This window comes from Canis lupus, chromosome 29 (assembly GCF_048164855.1).
Source record: "Canis lupus baileyi chromosome 29, mCanLup2.hap1, whole genome shotgun sequence".
Lineage (NCBI taxonomy): Eukaryota > Metazoa > Chordata > Mammalia > Carnivora > Canidae > Canis > Canis lupus.
The window spans coordinates 40,388,812-40,403,604 of record NC_132866.1 but is presented as its reverse complement, the minus strand read 5'-3'; the positions used below and the strand labels follow the sequence as shown (position 1 = coordinate 40,403,604).

General features: G+C 42.8%; 1 protein-coding gene across 14 annotated transcripts in view; it reads right to left on the bottom strand.

Annotated features, from left to right (window-relative positions):
* VSTM4 (V-set and transmembrane domain containing 4) overlaps positions 1–14,793 on the bottom strand; it is a 107,110-nt gene that overhangs the window by 23,224 nt on the left and 69,093 nt on the right. For 8 of the 14 annotated variants that reach the window (XR_012020968.1, XR_012020966.1, XR_012020967.1 and 5 more), the window contains 2 exons: positions 7,763–7,869; positions 5,746–5,807 (listed from right to left, as the gene is read on the bottom strand). Coding sequence is in view for 11 of the 14 variants with exons in the window: in XM_072806359.1 (XP_072662460.1) it covers positions 5,746–5,807; positions 7,763–7,869 (169 nt within the window). In the remaining 3 variants the exon portion in view is untranslated. Of the gene's footprint in view, positions 1–5,745; positions 5,808–7,762; positions 7,888–14,793 lie in introns of all 14 variants that reach the window. The other 6 variants (XM_072806358.1, XM_072806353.1, XM_072806350.1 and 3 more) reach the window with 1 other exon arrangement.

Here is a 14,793-nt window from a genome sequence, read left to right as displayed (position 1 = left end):
AGAGCAGTCCTCAGTGAGGAGGGTGCTGACGCAGAGGTTAGAGTGTGTGAAAACCCACTGAACCCAAAGGTCCGCATTCTCTTCTTTTTCTGATGCCCCTCCTCTCAAATTCATTATTTCCTCTTGCTCTTTGTTAAGCACTGAGCTCTTGCCTCCACATCACAGAAATGCTGCTTCCTCTTCCTCCACTTGGCCTCCAAATCAATAACTGATCTGGGGCAGTAAAAAGCAATCAAAAGCATTTCTGCCTTTCTCTGTTTCTTCAGAAACTAGGAAGCCATGACAGCTTTTCCTGGAAGTATCTGCGTTCCCTGAGTGTGTACTGGGGACTCTGCTGCAGGGGGAGTGAGTGGGGGTGACCAGAAGGCTTCAGGGGGGTCTTGAGCCAGTGCCAATCCCTCACCCCCAACTGAAAGGGAAACCACATATTTTGAGTGTTGTGAAAGTACTCCCTTGCCCCCAAAAGGAGGAAGAACCACTGATGTAGGAACAATAACCCATTGTCAGTGTTTAAGGTTATTGGAAAAACAGATCACATCGTCCATCAGAGAGACCCTGTGTGATCATGCTCGGCCTCACTCTCTAATGAGGTAACTTTGAAAGCAGGCTGTTGTGTTTGTTTTTGTTAAAAAAAAGAGGGGAGCTCTATTTTGGTATCTTGATTATAAAAGGTCTAAAATGCCTTTCTCAGGGTGCCTGGGTGGCTCAGTTGGTTAAGCATCTGCCTCTGGAACAGGTCATGATCTCAGGATCCTGGAATCTAATCCCACATCAGGCTCCCTGCTCAGCAGGGAGTCTGCTTCTCCCTCTCCTTCTGCCTTTCCTCCCTGCTTGTGTTCCCTCTCTCTCTCTCTCTCTTTCTCTCAAATAAATTAATTAATTAATTAAAAAAAATAAGAAATAAAATGCCTTTCTCATCTCTTTTTTCCTTCTTCAATCCTATCTTTTAAACTTTCCAAACACTATTAGTCTCTGGCGTACATACTTCCTGCAAAATGCCATGTTGTCTTGGAAACCCACAAAAATATTCCCACTTTCATGCTTTAAGGGTGAAAATACAAGGAAATGCATGTGTCATTTTTGCCTGCCAGAGTCCAGAAGGCCCACCAGGAGTTCACACGTGCACTTGAGATGAGTGAGATGGAGCCTGCAAGCAGAGGAGCTGGCACATGTAGGTACTCAATAAATAAATATTTTCCCTCTTGGCAATGAGTCACTGGAGGTGGCAGGCAATTTGGCTTCTTGGGGTGAGAATGTGCTAACGTCACTCTGGAAAGAAGGCTGGGGGTCTCTGGGGCCCATGGCCACTCCAGGAAGTACCTTCTTATGCAAATGGGCGCAAAATAGAATAGCAACAGAGATAAACCACTCAACTGGTACCAGGCACCAAAGTAAAGATGTCTCCAAGCTTTTTCTAAAATACCCACTAAGGCCTAAGTGAGTCAACAAGTAATTATTGACTTTAGTTCCAGCTACCATCAAGACCTATTGATCTGAGAGCTAAATATCGACCCAAACGAGACTGAGGTCAATGCTGCTCTTCTTGGAAAATAAATCTTAATATTAACACAAACCTACACATACTAGGCCCAGTATTTTTGACTTTAAGTCACCGGCCAGAGAGTCCCATTCAAAGTCAGCTCTTTCCTTGATTGTCTATTGTTATGGGTATAAACTGGTTTCCAAATGGTCTCGTTTGGGTATAGAAAATTTTAAGTCTTTTCATCTCATAGATGATCAACAGATGCTTTGGTACTTAAGAAGTACTTAAGAAGTATCTTGGAGATACTTCATAAAACAAAGACCCCTTCTGAAATGCCTCTAACTGCCCCAACCTACTTCCTGTGAAGATAAGAATGTCCTATGTTGAATTGCCATCGAGAGGAGCACACTAGCTTGAATGAACACACAAACCAAACTCTGCAACTAAAACTTGTGATTAAGACCAGTGTTATTTTTGAAAATGCTGCTGACTCTGATCCCTTTACAGGTGGCCCCAAAGTGCTTAATGAAGCCTTCTGTACCCAAAAAGCATACAACTGATTTTTGTTTTTTTTTTTGTTTTTTTGTTTTTTTTTTTTTTGGTTTTTTTTTTTTTTATTTATTTATGATAGTCACAGAGAGAGAGAGAGAGGCAGAGACATAGGCAGAGGGAGAAGCAGGCTCCATGCACCGGGAGCCTGATGTGGGATTCGATCCTGGGTCTCCAGGATCGCGCCCTGGGCCAAAGGCAGGCGCCAAACCACTGCGCCACCCAGGGATCCCTGATTTTTGTTTAATGGATAAATGAGAGGTACCCACCCCCCAGCCATGGATTAGAGAGTCATCCATTTATGACTGATGACACTGCAAAGGGGCAGTCCACTGGGTCAGCAGCATGATCTTCATGGGAAGTGGATTGCTACACCTGTGAGTTGGAGGAACTCACTTTTCTTAAACAGAGTATATGTCCTCACATTCAAAACTGGAGATTGGATGGGGGAGCTCATTGTGAGAATTAACTATAACAACATGCAAAAAGCATGTTTTTTGGTGCTCTCTGGGATATATCCATGGAGTGTCAGTACATAGCTGTTCCTGTTATTAACTGGAGTAAGATTTTGGATTAGAAGCAACAACTCCTGACCAACTCAGGGAGAAAGTAAGGTGGGAAAAATTATAAGAAAAATCCTTTCTCGAGGTAGTTCATAAATATCAGAACAAGGAGAAAAGATCTGAAAAAGGTACACATACACTCACAAAGATGCACAGTGATATGCACAGTTGAGGAAGTGAGGAAAGTTGGTTTAGCCTTTGTGTCCTGCTGAGTTTCCAAAGCCCACCAACAGACTAGAGATCTATTAAAATCAGCAAAGACTGTACAGCTGCATTTGAGGACAAGACAGGGGTAGTCAATAGACCAGACTGGTGAGGAATTTCTGATGATATGAACCAGATAGGATCACACTGAATGGAAAGCCCACTGGAACCCACAATTCACTGCAGGCAGAAGAAGGCTCTCTTTGGAAAAGAGGTGAATCAGCCTCCCCAGAAGAATAGCAGGAGACATGGGTACAAAACGGCATGGGCAGGGGCGAGGCTGAGCCAGGACAGTATGTCTGAACCATGGCCAGAGAGACACCAGACCAAGACTCCACTCTGAGGCAAGAATCCAAATGAGCTGGTTAAAACCTTATGTTTTAGATTCAGAAGGGTCAGATTCAAGTATGCATGACCTTGGGTTCCATCTTGCACCTCCCTGACTTTGCAGCTCAATATGCTCAACTGTAAAAGTAGAATGAGAGAACCTACTCCACAGGGCTGGTGTTCAGGTTCATTAACAAATCTCCATAATGCTGGATAATGCTTTGTGTATGGAGGACATTGCAGCGACCAGAGCAGACAGCCTCCCTGCCTTGATGGGCCATGCATTTTGGTAGAAAGGAGAGGCAATCAACAGATAAATATAAAGTACATCAGGGTGTCTGTCATAAGGAGTGCCATCAGAGGGTGAGAAGTATTTATATAGGATTTCAGGAAGGTTTCTCCATCAAGATGACATGTAAATAGAGACCGTAGGGGATGAGTGACAAGCCACAAGCATAACCTGAAAAGAATGTTCCAGAGTGAACAACTGGTGCAAAGGCCCTTCTAGAACATGCTTGGTATGTTTAAGGACTAGCAATGAGGCCAGTGTGGCCAGAGGGGAACAAAGAAGGGAGACAGCAGGAAAAATAATGTCAAAGAGGTAACAGGGGCTAGATCACATATGGCTGAGCTTTCATGACAGCTACTAGTCAAATGTGGTTTTTAAGCACTTAAAATGTGGCTCTGAAATGAGATGTGCAATAGGCATAAAATACACACTGAATTTTGAAGGTTTTGGAGAACAGAAAGCATGTAAAATATTTCATTAATAATTTTTGCATAGATTATGTGTTCAAGTGATAATCTTTCTGCTATCCTGGGTTAAATAAACCATATTAGTAAAATTGGTTTCACCTATTTCTTTTACTTCTTGAATGTGACTGCTAAAAAATTTAAATGACATATGTGGCTTGCATGATATAGGGTGTTATGGGCCACAGTAACGAATATGGCATTTACATTGAGCAACACGGGAAGTAAATAGAAATGCACATAAAGTGCTCAGCATATTTCCCAGAACAGAGTGAAAAAAGTTTATAAAACTAGAATTCTATCCCCAGACAAACTACTCAAATGTAAAGGCAAATAAAGATATTTGGGGGGAAGGGCAGCCCCTGTGGCGCAGCGGTTTAGTGCCGCCTGCAGCCTGGGGTGTGATCTTGGAGGCCCGGGATCGAGTCCCATGTCGGGCTCCCTGAATGGAGCCTGCTTCTCCCTCTGCCTATGTCTCTGCCTGTCTCTCTCTCTCTCTCTCTCTCTCTGTGTGTGTGTCTCTATGAATAAATAAATAAAAATCTTTAAAAAAAAAAGATATTTGGGGGGAAGACTTTGGATTCAAGAAAGAATAATAATAAAACTAGTAAATGTTTAGTTCAAATAACTGTTTAGAATGTAGGGATGAAGTTTAATGAAATCAGCAAGTAATAACTATTGAAATATGAAACAAAGTAAAATAAAAAAGAATCTGAGGTAAAACTGGATACATTCCCAAATTCCCAATGGATCAAAGAAAAACCGGCAAAAAACAAAAACAAAAACAAAAAAAAAAAACACCTAACAAACAGGTACAGAAAGGGAAAAATAGTTAACTCTGTATGGAGGAAGCCTGGCAAACACCACCCTAACCAAGCTATTGCAATTAATGTCACCATCAATAAGACATATTGCCATCATGCATCCCTGAAAAAATGCAATGAGAAGGAAATATCACCTCTGTGTTCTTCTCCAAAATCCAGAACCTTATCTCTACTCATCAGAAAACCTCAGAGAAAGACTAGGGAATGTCACAGACTGGAGGAGACTAAGGGCACATTGACAATTAAGTGCAATATGATAGCTTGGACTGGATCCTGGAACAGGAAAAGAACATGGGTGGAAAAACTGCTGAAATCTGGTCAAAGTCTGGAGTGTGGTTAATGGCAATGTGCTTATGGTAATCCTACTTTTGACAAAGACACCATGGCTATGTGAGATGCTAACCCTAGGAGAAGCTGGGCAAAGGGCAGACAGGAACTCTCCATATCTTTACAACTCTTTTGTAAATCTAAAGTTCTTTCAAAATAAATAGCTATGATATATTTTCTGTAAGGTTCTTCAGCAGTCTCTTCAGAGTAGTTAACAGGTAAATTTATATAAGCAGGTCCATATTCTATTATACCTTCCAGAGTGTGGCTTTTTCTTCCTTGTTTTTGAAAAATAGTAATTTTTTTAAAGATTTTATTTATTTATTCATGAGAGACACACAGAGAGAGAGGCAGAGACACAGGCAGAGGGAGAAGCAGGCTCTGTGCAGGGAGCCCTATGTGGGACTTGATCCCAGGACTCCAAGATCACGCCCTGGACCAAAGGCAGGCGCTAAACTGCTGAGCCTCCCAGGGATCTCTGAAAAATAGTATTTTTAATGGAACATTGTTCTACTTGAATTTTTAAAAGCCACTCTAGGAACCAGATGTGGAGAAAAGATGGCTTAAAAGCTGACCCAACAAGACAGAATGTCTCTCCTTGGGGACTAAGCACAAAGAACTTTCAGCATGTTTTGAGTCAATGAAGGTACTACTTGGACCTCAAGTGTGTTTAAGGCTTGAAGGAACACCAACAACACAAAATATGATTACTCACCAGGGTGACTTTTCTTTGTGGTTTCAGCAGCTTCGGTTTATGGAATGTGGCAGCCACAGGAGCTGTGGAAGGATGTCAAGGGTTTAGCTTGCAATTCTTCCCAGGGCTCTTAATGCCCACATATCATGAGTATCATAGACACTCTGTGGAGACACACAGATCCCTTCCTGCCCCCATGGAAGAAGTCCGGTTTCTGATCTAGTTATCACTGGGTGCCCCCTGATGGAGAGCAATCCTCCCCTAGTCCTTTTTTTTTGTTTTTTTTGTTTTTTTTTTTTTGTATATTTTTTATTGGAGTTCGACTTGCCAACATATAGCATAACACCCAGTGCTCATCCCCTCAAGTTCCCCCTCAGTGCCCGTCATCCAGTCACCCCAATCCCCCGCCCACCTCCCTTTCCACCATCCCTTGTTTGTTTCCCAGAGTTAGGAGTCTCTCATGTTCCGTCACCCTCACGGATATTTCCCACTCATTTTCTCTCCTTTCCTCTTTATTCCCTTTCACTATTTTTTATATTCCCCAAATGAATGAGACCATGTAATGTTTGTCCTTCTCTGATTGACTTACTTCACTCAGCATAATACCCTCCAGGTTTCTCTTCAAATAGTATAAATCTTTTATCTTTTGCTCCCCTAGTCTTTGTACATGTCATCCTCTCCCATCAGCGAGGTCAATGAAACAACTCTGTGTAAAACAAACACTGTCAACTACAAAGAGGTCAGAGAACCAGGTGAGAACCAGGTGAGAACCAGGTACGTTTGGTAAAGCCTGAAGCTGCGAACTTCCCTGGGACTTCATCCTAACTACACATTAACAGTTGAAGCAGTGACCTTGCCCCTCACAGCAGCCCTGAGAGGTCAGCAGAGGAGAAAACTGAGGCTTTTCTCTCAAGTATCATGTAACAAGTATTTCAATATTTTGGACCTTAAAAACTTGACCTTGAAAGTCGGGAAGACCTCACCTCCATGCCAGGTTCTACCACTTAGCTCTCTGAGGCTCACTTTCACCTTTTGTAAGGTAGGGTACTATCTACTTCTGATTGAATGAGACGTTGTGGCAGGATTCTCTGCCCCCTTCTTTCCCTAGATCTACACATGTCATGCTTCCCAGAATGCCTAGGCCTTCCAACTCCTCTTTCTACCCAACGTGTATTCAGCCTGAGCACCAATGTCTTTCAGCAAAGGAACCCAAAGACTCTTAGGGGACAGTCCTAGGACTTCCAACTACATTTGAAATTCTTTGAGGTATGAACATCTCCAAAACTGGCCACAGTTATTTTAGAAACTATCTGTAAATGATCTTTTTTTTTTTTTTAATTTTTATTTATTTATGATAGTCACAGAGAGAGAGAGAGAGGCAGAGACACAGGCAGAGGGAGAAGCAGGCTCCATGCACCGGGAGCCTGATGTGGGATTCGATCCCGGGTCTCCAGGATCGCGCCCTGGGCCAAAGGCAGGCGCCAAACCGCTGCACCACCCAGGGATCCCCTGTAAATGATCTTATTCTAAGACATGAGCAGTTCTCTTCTAGACAAACACTCTTTTTCTCACCTATGTTACTCTACATTATAACTGGAATCAAAGACTAACCCTCATTGTATCCCCAGTACAAATCCAAAATAAACTCTATACCTGGTTTACATCTTTGGAAATATCAGAGAGGCTTCGTTCCCTTGAATGAACCAAGATTATGTTGATACTCTTTTGTCCCACCCCACCATGTGTGACCATGGTAATAGTTCAAAATGAAATACACTGTGGAATCAATCTGTGCATGTTGAACCCCCATCTGTCCACAAAGCCAGGCTGGGCCAATGCATCACCCTTCGCCCTGCCCCAGTGATGGTGCTCAATTATGATCAAAATCTAAGTGGGGTTCTCCAGGCCATATAATCATGGATGTCATGTCCTCCATCTGTCGTCTACTCCTCCTGTCCCAATCCCATTTCAAACCTCAGACCCATTCTAGATCAGCCATGCTGGTTCCCACGTGGGTAACAGTAGGCTAGCTTCCTACCTTTGGCAGGGACTGCAGGAGGGACATCAGCCTTCTCCTTCTGCCTCTTGCCCTTCTTGGGTTCCAATGGGGCCAAGCTGGTCACACTGGTAACAGTCTCCCCTGAGCTATAGAAGAAAAGACTCCTGGTGAAGGCAAAAACAGGTTTGTTCCAGGGAAAGGGAAAAGAAGCAATAATTTCTGTGTGCTTCCTGACTACTTATGTAAGGTAAAGTCATCTTAGGGCTGGACTGGGATCACTCTGTGATTATCTCCAGGGATGTCTGGAACTCTCATACTGACCTGTGGCTAAGATAAGGATGATGAGATGAGCTAGAGATTTATAATGTGCTGTTTAAAGTTCAAAGATCCCCGGAGAGATCCAGGGCCAGCTTGTCTACAGTTATAGATACAGAGATTGATGGTTTATGCTGGTTGCATCAGTTACACAGTTTGGCTTGGCCACATCACCAGTAGGATTTACAATACTAATAGAAACTTCTGCTTGGACTACCCTAAAACCAAGATGCTTTGCATGTATTTTTGTGGTTCACAGTCCACAAACAGAGCACCTCTTATGCAAGGGAGAAAGGACCCTGGGAGCTACATCCAGAAGTCTCCAGGGTCCCCATGCTTGTTCATACTTTCTTCTCCCACTATACCTTTACCTATAGTAGAGGGTAAGTGGCTTCATCGTGAGGAGGGCTGTAGTATCAGGTTCTTCCTGTTACCCAGAATGATGGTGCTAATAAGCCTTATATTGCAGGTAAGAAAACCAAGACATAAAGAAGCTAAGTGGCAAAAGTTACAAACACAGACCAGCTTGATGTGAAACCTTGATGCTACATGTGGGATGGAGCCCACGCACTTCCTTAAATGGTATCACTCTTATCTCAAGTGCATCATATTAGCTCCAGCAACCCATAGGGAGGTCCCTTTTGAATCTCTTGTCCTCAGGCACATGTTCCAGCCAGGAGGGATGCAGTTACAAGAGACTATCTCCCTAATACATTTCCATAATTTCCAGAAATCCCTATGACTATGACCAACTGCCTAATAATCAAAATGAAAGAAGACAGTAAACAGTCATCACACAAGGGGAAAGGCTCTTATCTATGAAAACACGCTAAAGCTCCTTCACAAAAGGAAGCCAAATTAAAACACACTGCACTTCCTTTCTCCACCTATCAGAATGATAATAATCACTTTGGAAGCAAAGCACTCTTTTGCCAAGGATGCAGGGAATCAGGTACTCCGAAATACGGCTGGTACGAGTATAAACCCTTCCCGAAGGAGAATAACTTGGCAATCAGAATAACTTGGCACTCAGAATAACTTGGCAATCAGAATTATAGAGGCTCATACTCTGACCCAGCAATTTCACTTCCGGGAATTCATTCCGTGGATATCTTTGCACGTGTATGAAATGTACATATCAGATTTGTCCTTATGGTGCTATTGTTGATAGCAACCGATCAGAAAGAACCCAACTGTCCATCAGCAGGGGACTGATTAAGGAAATGATGGTGAGTCCACAAATACACATGTGGGGTTCTCTGCAGCCGCAAAGAGGAATGGGAAGCTATTTATGTGCTGATGAGGAAAGATACATCACTAAGTGGAAAAGCTAGGTGTGAGACAATGTGTTAAATGTGCCCCTTTTAGTATAAAAAACAGGGAAAAATAAAAATACATATTAGCATTTGCATACACATGCTTAAAGAAACTGGAAGTAGTCACAAGAATTCTAAAATAGTGGGGGGCCTGGGTGGCTCAGTCAGTTAAGTGTCCAACTCTTGGTTTTAGTTCAGGGCATGATCTCGGGCTCATGAGATCCACCCTGGTATCGGGCTCTGTGCTCAGCGCAGAGTCTGCTTGGGATTTTCTGCTTCTCCCTCTCCCTCTGCCCCTCCTTCCACTTGCCCATTCTCTCTCTCTGTCTCAAATAATGAATGAATGAATGAGGGTGCTGAGAAACTAAGCAGATAGGAGATCCAGCAGGAAGAATTATCACTATATATATTTTTTTAGTCACTTATTTAACTTTTAAATTTTAATTATTAAGCCACATGATTATACAATCATTAAAAAACATAATCATTGCAAAAGAGTTAAACACAAATAAGTATCTGTATACATTTAATACGAGAAGGTAGGCTATTCTAATAGTCCTAGGATTTTAAAAACGAAGAAAGACTGACTCGCATGTTGTGGGAAAAATTCCAAGAATACGGATCACACTGAGATTCCCCAAAGATGATTTATTTTTACTGGGAACTGAAACTCCAACTGGCCATAGGTTTAGAAGACAGGGTCAACTGTGTAAATTCACAAATAGCCCAAAGGAATGTGCATTTACAAAATGCTGACCATTAAGAAGAAACAAAGGATCAAAACCTCTCAGAATTGCCCAAATACACAACCACCTGTACGGTTTCATCTCATAGCTTTAAACTCTTGAAGTGTTTAATTCTTTCTTTCCATTATAAATTGATGCATGGTCATGTTTTCAAATGGTAATGACAGGCATGGAGGAAAAAAAAGGAAAATAAATAAGTCTATCCTAACTAAAACACAACCTTCTTAAATATTTATTTTCCTCTTTCTTGTTTAATTTTTTTAATGGCCCTCATTTTTTTTTAAAGACAAGTTTTAGGTTCACAGCAAAATGGAGCAAAAGGTACAGAGATTTTTTTCATATGTCCGCTGCCCGCCCCCCCCCCCCCCCCCCCCCCCGCACCACCACCACCACATGCACAGCCTCTGCCATCATCAACCCCCTGCCACGGTGGGATATTTGTTATAATTGATGAACTTACATCAACATGTCATTGGCACCCAAAGTCCGTAATCACCTTGGGTGAGTTCCATGCCTTTGGACCAGCATATAATGTATTCGCTGTTGTAGTGTCATACAGAATAACTGAACTGCCACGAAAACCCACCGTACTCCACCTATCCATTCCAGCTGCCCAGCAACCCCTGGCAACCACTGATCTATTTACTGTCTCCATAGTTTTGCCTTCTTCAGAATGTCATATAGTGCAATCATACACCATGTAGCCTTTTCAGAAAGGCCTCTTTCACTTAGTAATATGCATTTAAGTTTCCTGCATGTCTTTTCATAGCTTGATAGCTCATTTCTTTTTAGTTTTGAATATTTCCACCTGTCTGGATGTACCACAGCTTATCTATGCATTCCCCTACTACAGAATATGTTGGTTGCTTCCAAGAGTGGACCATTATGAATAACACTGTCAATAAACATCCATGTCATGTTTTCGTGTGGACATAAGTTTCAACCCTTCCTTGATTTTTATATACTGCATTTTTTTTTGTTATAATGTATTGTAATTTCCCACCTTTCTGTCTAATCTCTATTTTACATATTGTTACATCCTCATACTTTTCCGGTGAGAAGATATGCCAAGATTTTCTCAGCCATTTCCTGACATCTAAGTAATACTTTATATATGAGTAATATTGCCATAAATATATTTGTGCATCATGGTTTTCCACTCTTATTTTGTTTTAGGTTAGAGTCTTAGGGGTGGAATTACTAGTTCATGGAGTATGACCATTTTAAAGGGTACTGAATTCCCACTGTCAAAATGATCTCCAATAAGTTAGCACTACCTCATAGCCATCCAGTCAATGGACAAGGAAATTTCAGTTTCCAGCCTCTTTAACACCAGGTCTATCAACTTTAAAAAGTTACTCGCTTTATGAATAAAAATGTGATCTCCCTTCTACTTGCATTTCTCTGACTGCCAGTGAGAATGAGCAGTTCCAGCATTTGTCTAATCGTGTTTCCTTTTTTACGAGTGACATATGGACATCTGCTACCATGGATTAGGGTCCTGAGCTTTTCTTATACATTTTCATGCACCTTTTACATCAGTCTGTCATGTCTATTGCAAACATTTCCCCCAATTTCTCTTGAATTTTGGCTTCCTGTTAAATGCACAGTGATTTGTTTCTTTTGCTAAAATCGTTCTGTGTTTTCTTTTTGTCTGTTGCGCCAAGCTTAAATCACCCTCCCCAGCTGTACCCCACACCCCTGCAGAATCAAAGACTTCCCCTTCCTCTTCTCTTTTTTTGGATTTTGTTCTTTAACTCTTTAGCATAAATGAATGTTTTGGAACATCATTTATATAAATGCATGCTATCAGGACCAGAGCTTTCAGTAAGCTAAAAAAGATCTGCTTTGTCATCACTGTTTTCCTTCAAAACAGCAAAACTGCACTAAAACGAAATTTAGCTCTAATTCATACTTCAACAATGAGAATTCATATACAATGAGTCACCCCTATGACATGGCAGATAAATTTGCTCACAGAATATTAAGTCTCCCATTGAGCCAGCAAGACTGGTAGAAATTTTTGACAAAGAAAGTCCACTTTATGATTCACTTACAAGAAAGTTATTCTATATCTTAGATTCGAATGGAACTGTGTTTTGTCTCTGACACAAGGGAGTGAGCATTGCTGGAAGCAGTCAATCCAAAAAAGATAGAAAACAGGCCAGAAACTCTGTCTAAATGAGAGAGCTGTGTGATTGGAAAGCAGTGCTATATGTGGAAAACAGGGCTCTTTCCAGCTCTAACTAGGGCCGCATGGTTGGCACACGTGCGAGGCCTGTGTTGTAACAGGTAGAAGGTTCTGGTCTGGCCACCATCATGGGTGCCTCCCTCTCACAAAAGCTGGGTACCTCCATTCTGTGGCACATGGTGGTCAGATCTATGAATGGACAATGGACAAAGGAAGAAGGCCTGCCCTAAAGCAGGTTCCACTCAGACCCAAGAGGTGACCCTGGGCAAATAACTCACTTCCCGGGCTTCATCCCCCAATCTGTAAAATGGGAGACATACACTTGCCATCTATCACACGGGGTTATTATGAGGGTCAGATGGGCTGGCGGAGCCCAACTTAGATGGGGCATGAAGTAGCTCAGGAACACTGACCAAAATCTCTGGTGTGTGGGGGTAGGGGGGGATGTTTCATGGTGTTACCCACGGAGAACAATGTTGCCACTTGGGTATCTCCTGGCACCATGTCTTGGCCCTGAGGAGAGGGCTACAAGTGACAACTTAAACTTTGATCAGAAAATCTTTCTGCCCAAGATGGTACAGCATGTCCTCCTATTGCTACAGATAGAGTGGTGCTCTAGAAGAACCAGCACAGCATACAGCAGGCAGGGAAAGAGAAGGAAGAGGCCGCACCCCAGAGCAATGCACACCAGATGAGGCAGGCAATCTGGATTTTGCTAGGTATTGAACATACTGTGAGCAAACTATATTTTGCCAAACTTTGGTATGAGCTATGTTTGTCTCTATCCTAGGCAAAACACTATAAAAAGTGTGTGATATCTATAATCTCTGACCCTCCCAGACAGGGAAATGAAGCCTCAAAGAGGTCCAGGCAGGAGACATGGGATCTGATCCAGGGCAGCCTGCCTCCTTGGCCCTGAAGAAAGGACTCTGGGTCCAGCCCAGACAACAGAGAATAAGAAAACTAGGACAAGAAGAGGATAAATCAAGCCAGATGCACAATGGCTGCTCTGGGCTTAAACTGGCACCCTAAAAAGAAGGTACTGAAAGGTCATATTAACATTCCACTGCATTTAAGTTTGTACTAAATCTGGGACTGTTACAGCTGCTGAAGCCCAGCCTGGATGGGAAGAAGAGGGGCCAACCTGACTGCTGGGAGCTTGGGAGGTGGGAGCTGTGGCACCAGCTGTGGCTGGTGTCTAAGACCAAGGGCCACCTGGGCCCAAGACTGGGCAGTGGAGGAGGGGGGCATGTTCTTGTGCCTGGAATGATCTGAAATAAGAGAGGTCAGCTATCAAAATGGAGGTGGGAGGGGGTAGGCTGGACATGTGGAAATTTGGTGCCTCTACTATATAGGTAAGAGTTTGGGGAGTAGAAAAAAAACAATAAAACAGCACAAACGGGGCTGATCCCCTCAAAGAACATAATTATAACTAAGACTCATACATGCAGCCACATATTGCTTTCATAACTAAATGTGAGATCAAAGCACCCTCCTATTGAACCACAGTCCTTGTGGCGTATGAGTCCTCACCTCAGTGACCGTCCTAATTCTCGCCTCTCTCTGGGATAATACCAGAGGTGCAGCTAACCACTCATGCCGAGGAGCTTCAGTACATCCAGCCCTTGTTCCCCAGATGCCAAGTGTTTCCTATGGTCCAGAACAATCTTTGTGCCTCAATATAGGAACTGTGAATCAAAATGCTTCCTTGAGGTCTGTTTAATCTTATTTCCCATTGAATGAACAGTTGTCTTCATCCCTGGGCAAACAGCTGTCTGTCACATCTGCAAAGGATTTTGTTGTGGTTTGAACTGGGATGGCCAGAGATGCCAAGTGTTGTTTGTCAATCAAACAAACCCAGCCCAGAAAGCCCTTCATGAATGGGGCTGAGGAAGACGTGCTGGTTCTGATCCTACCGACATCCCCCCAGCCCTGCTTCTTGGAGCCATCTCTTCCCAAACCCTTCTTACTCTGTACTGTCTTTGAAAATCATTGTGTTAGCTGCCTGTCTTATCTGAAGAAATGTCCATGTGCTTCCTTTCCTCTTTCCCACATATCTCAATTTTGACACTGATGATGCCTGATACGGGTCTCCAGAAGATCATGAGCTCCTTGCCAAACAGCTTTGTGCTCTCCTTCCCAAGATTTCACACAATGCACTGATCACCCCATAACCCTGTACTCTGCAATGTCAAGTCTGGAATCATGAAGGAGGAACACTGGTCTCAACAACCATGGCAGCAACTCACTGTCATTACCAGTTAAGGTCAATTATATCTCAATAAGCTGTAGGGAGAAGTGTGATTACAGCCTCTACCCATAGGCTGGCTGCCACTGAGAAAGGACAATGACTCATGCAAAAGGGCAAACTTCCTGATGTCTCGCTCTAGGCTTCGGAACATGTTCTGTGGACTTCCCCTGCCACTGGACTACTCAAGGTTGATGGATACCACATGCCAGGGGCTGCTTAAAAGTTGTAGAACTCCACTCTCAAAGAGGAGC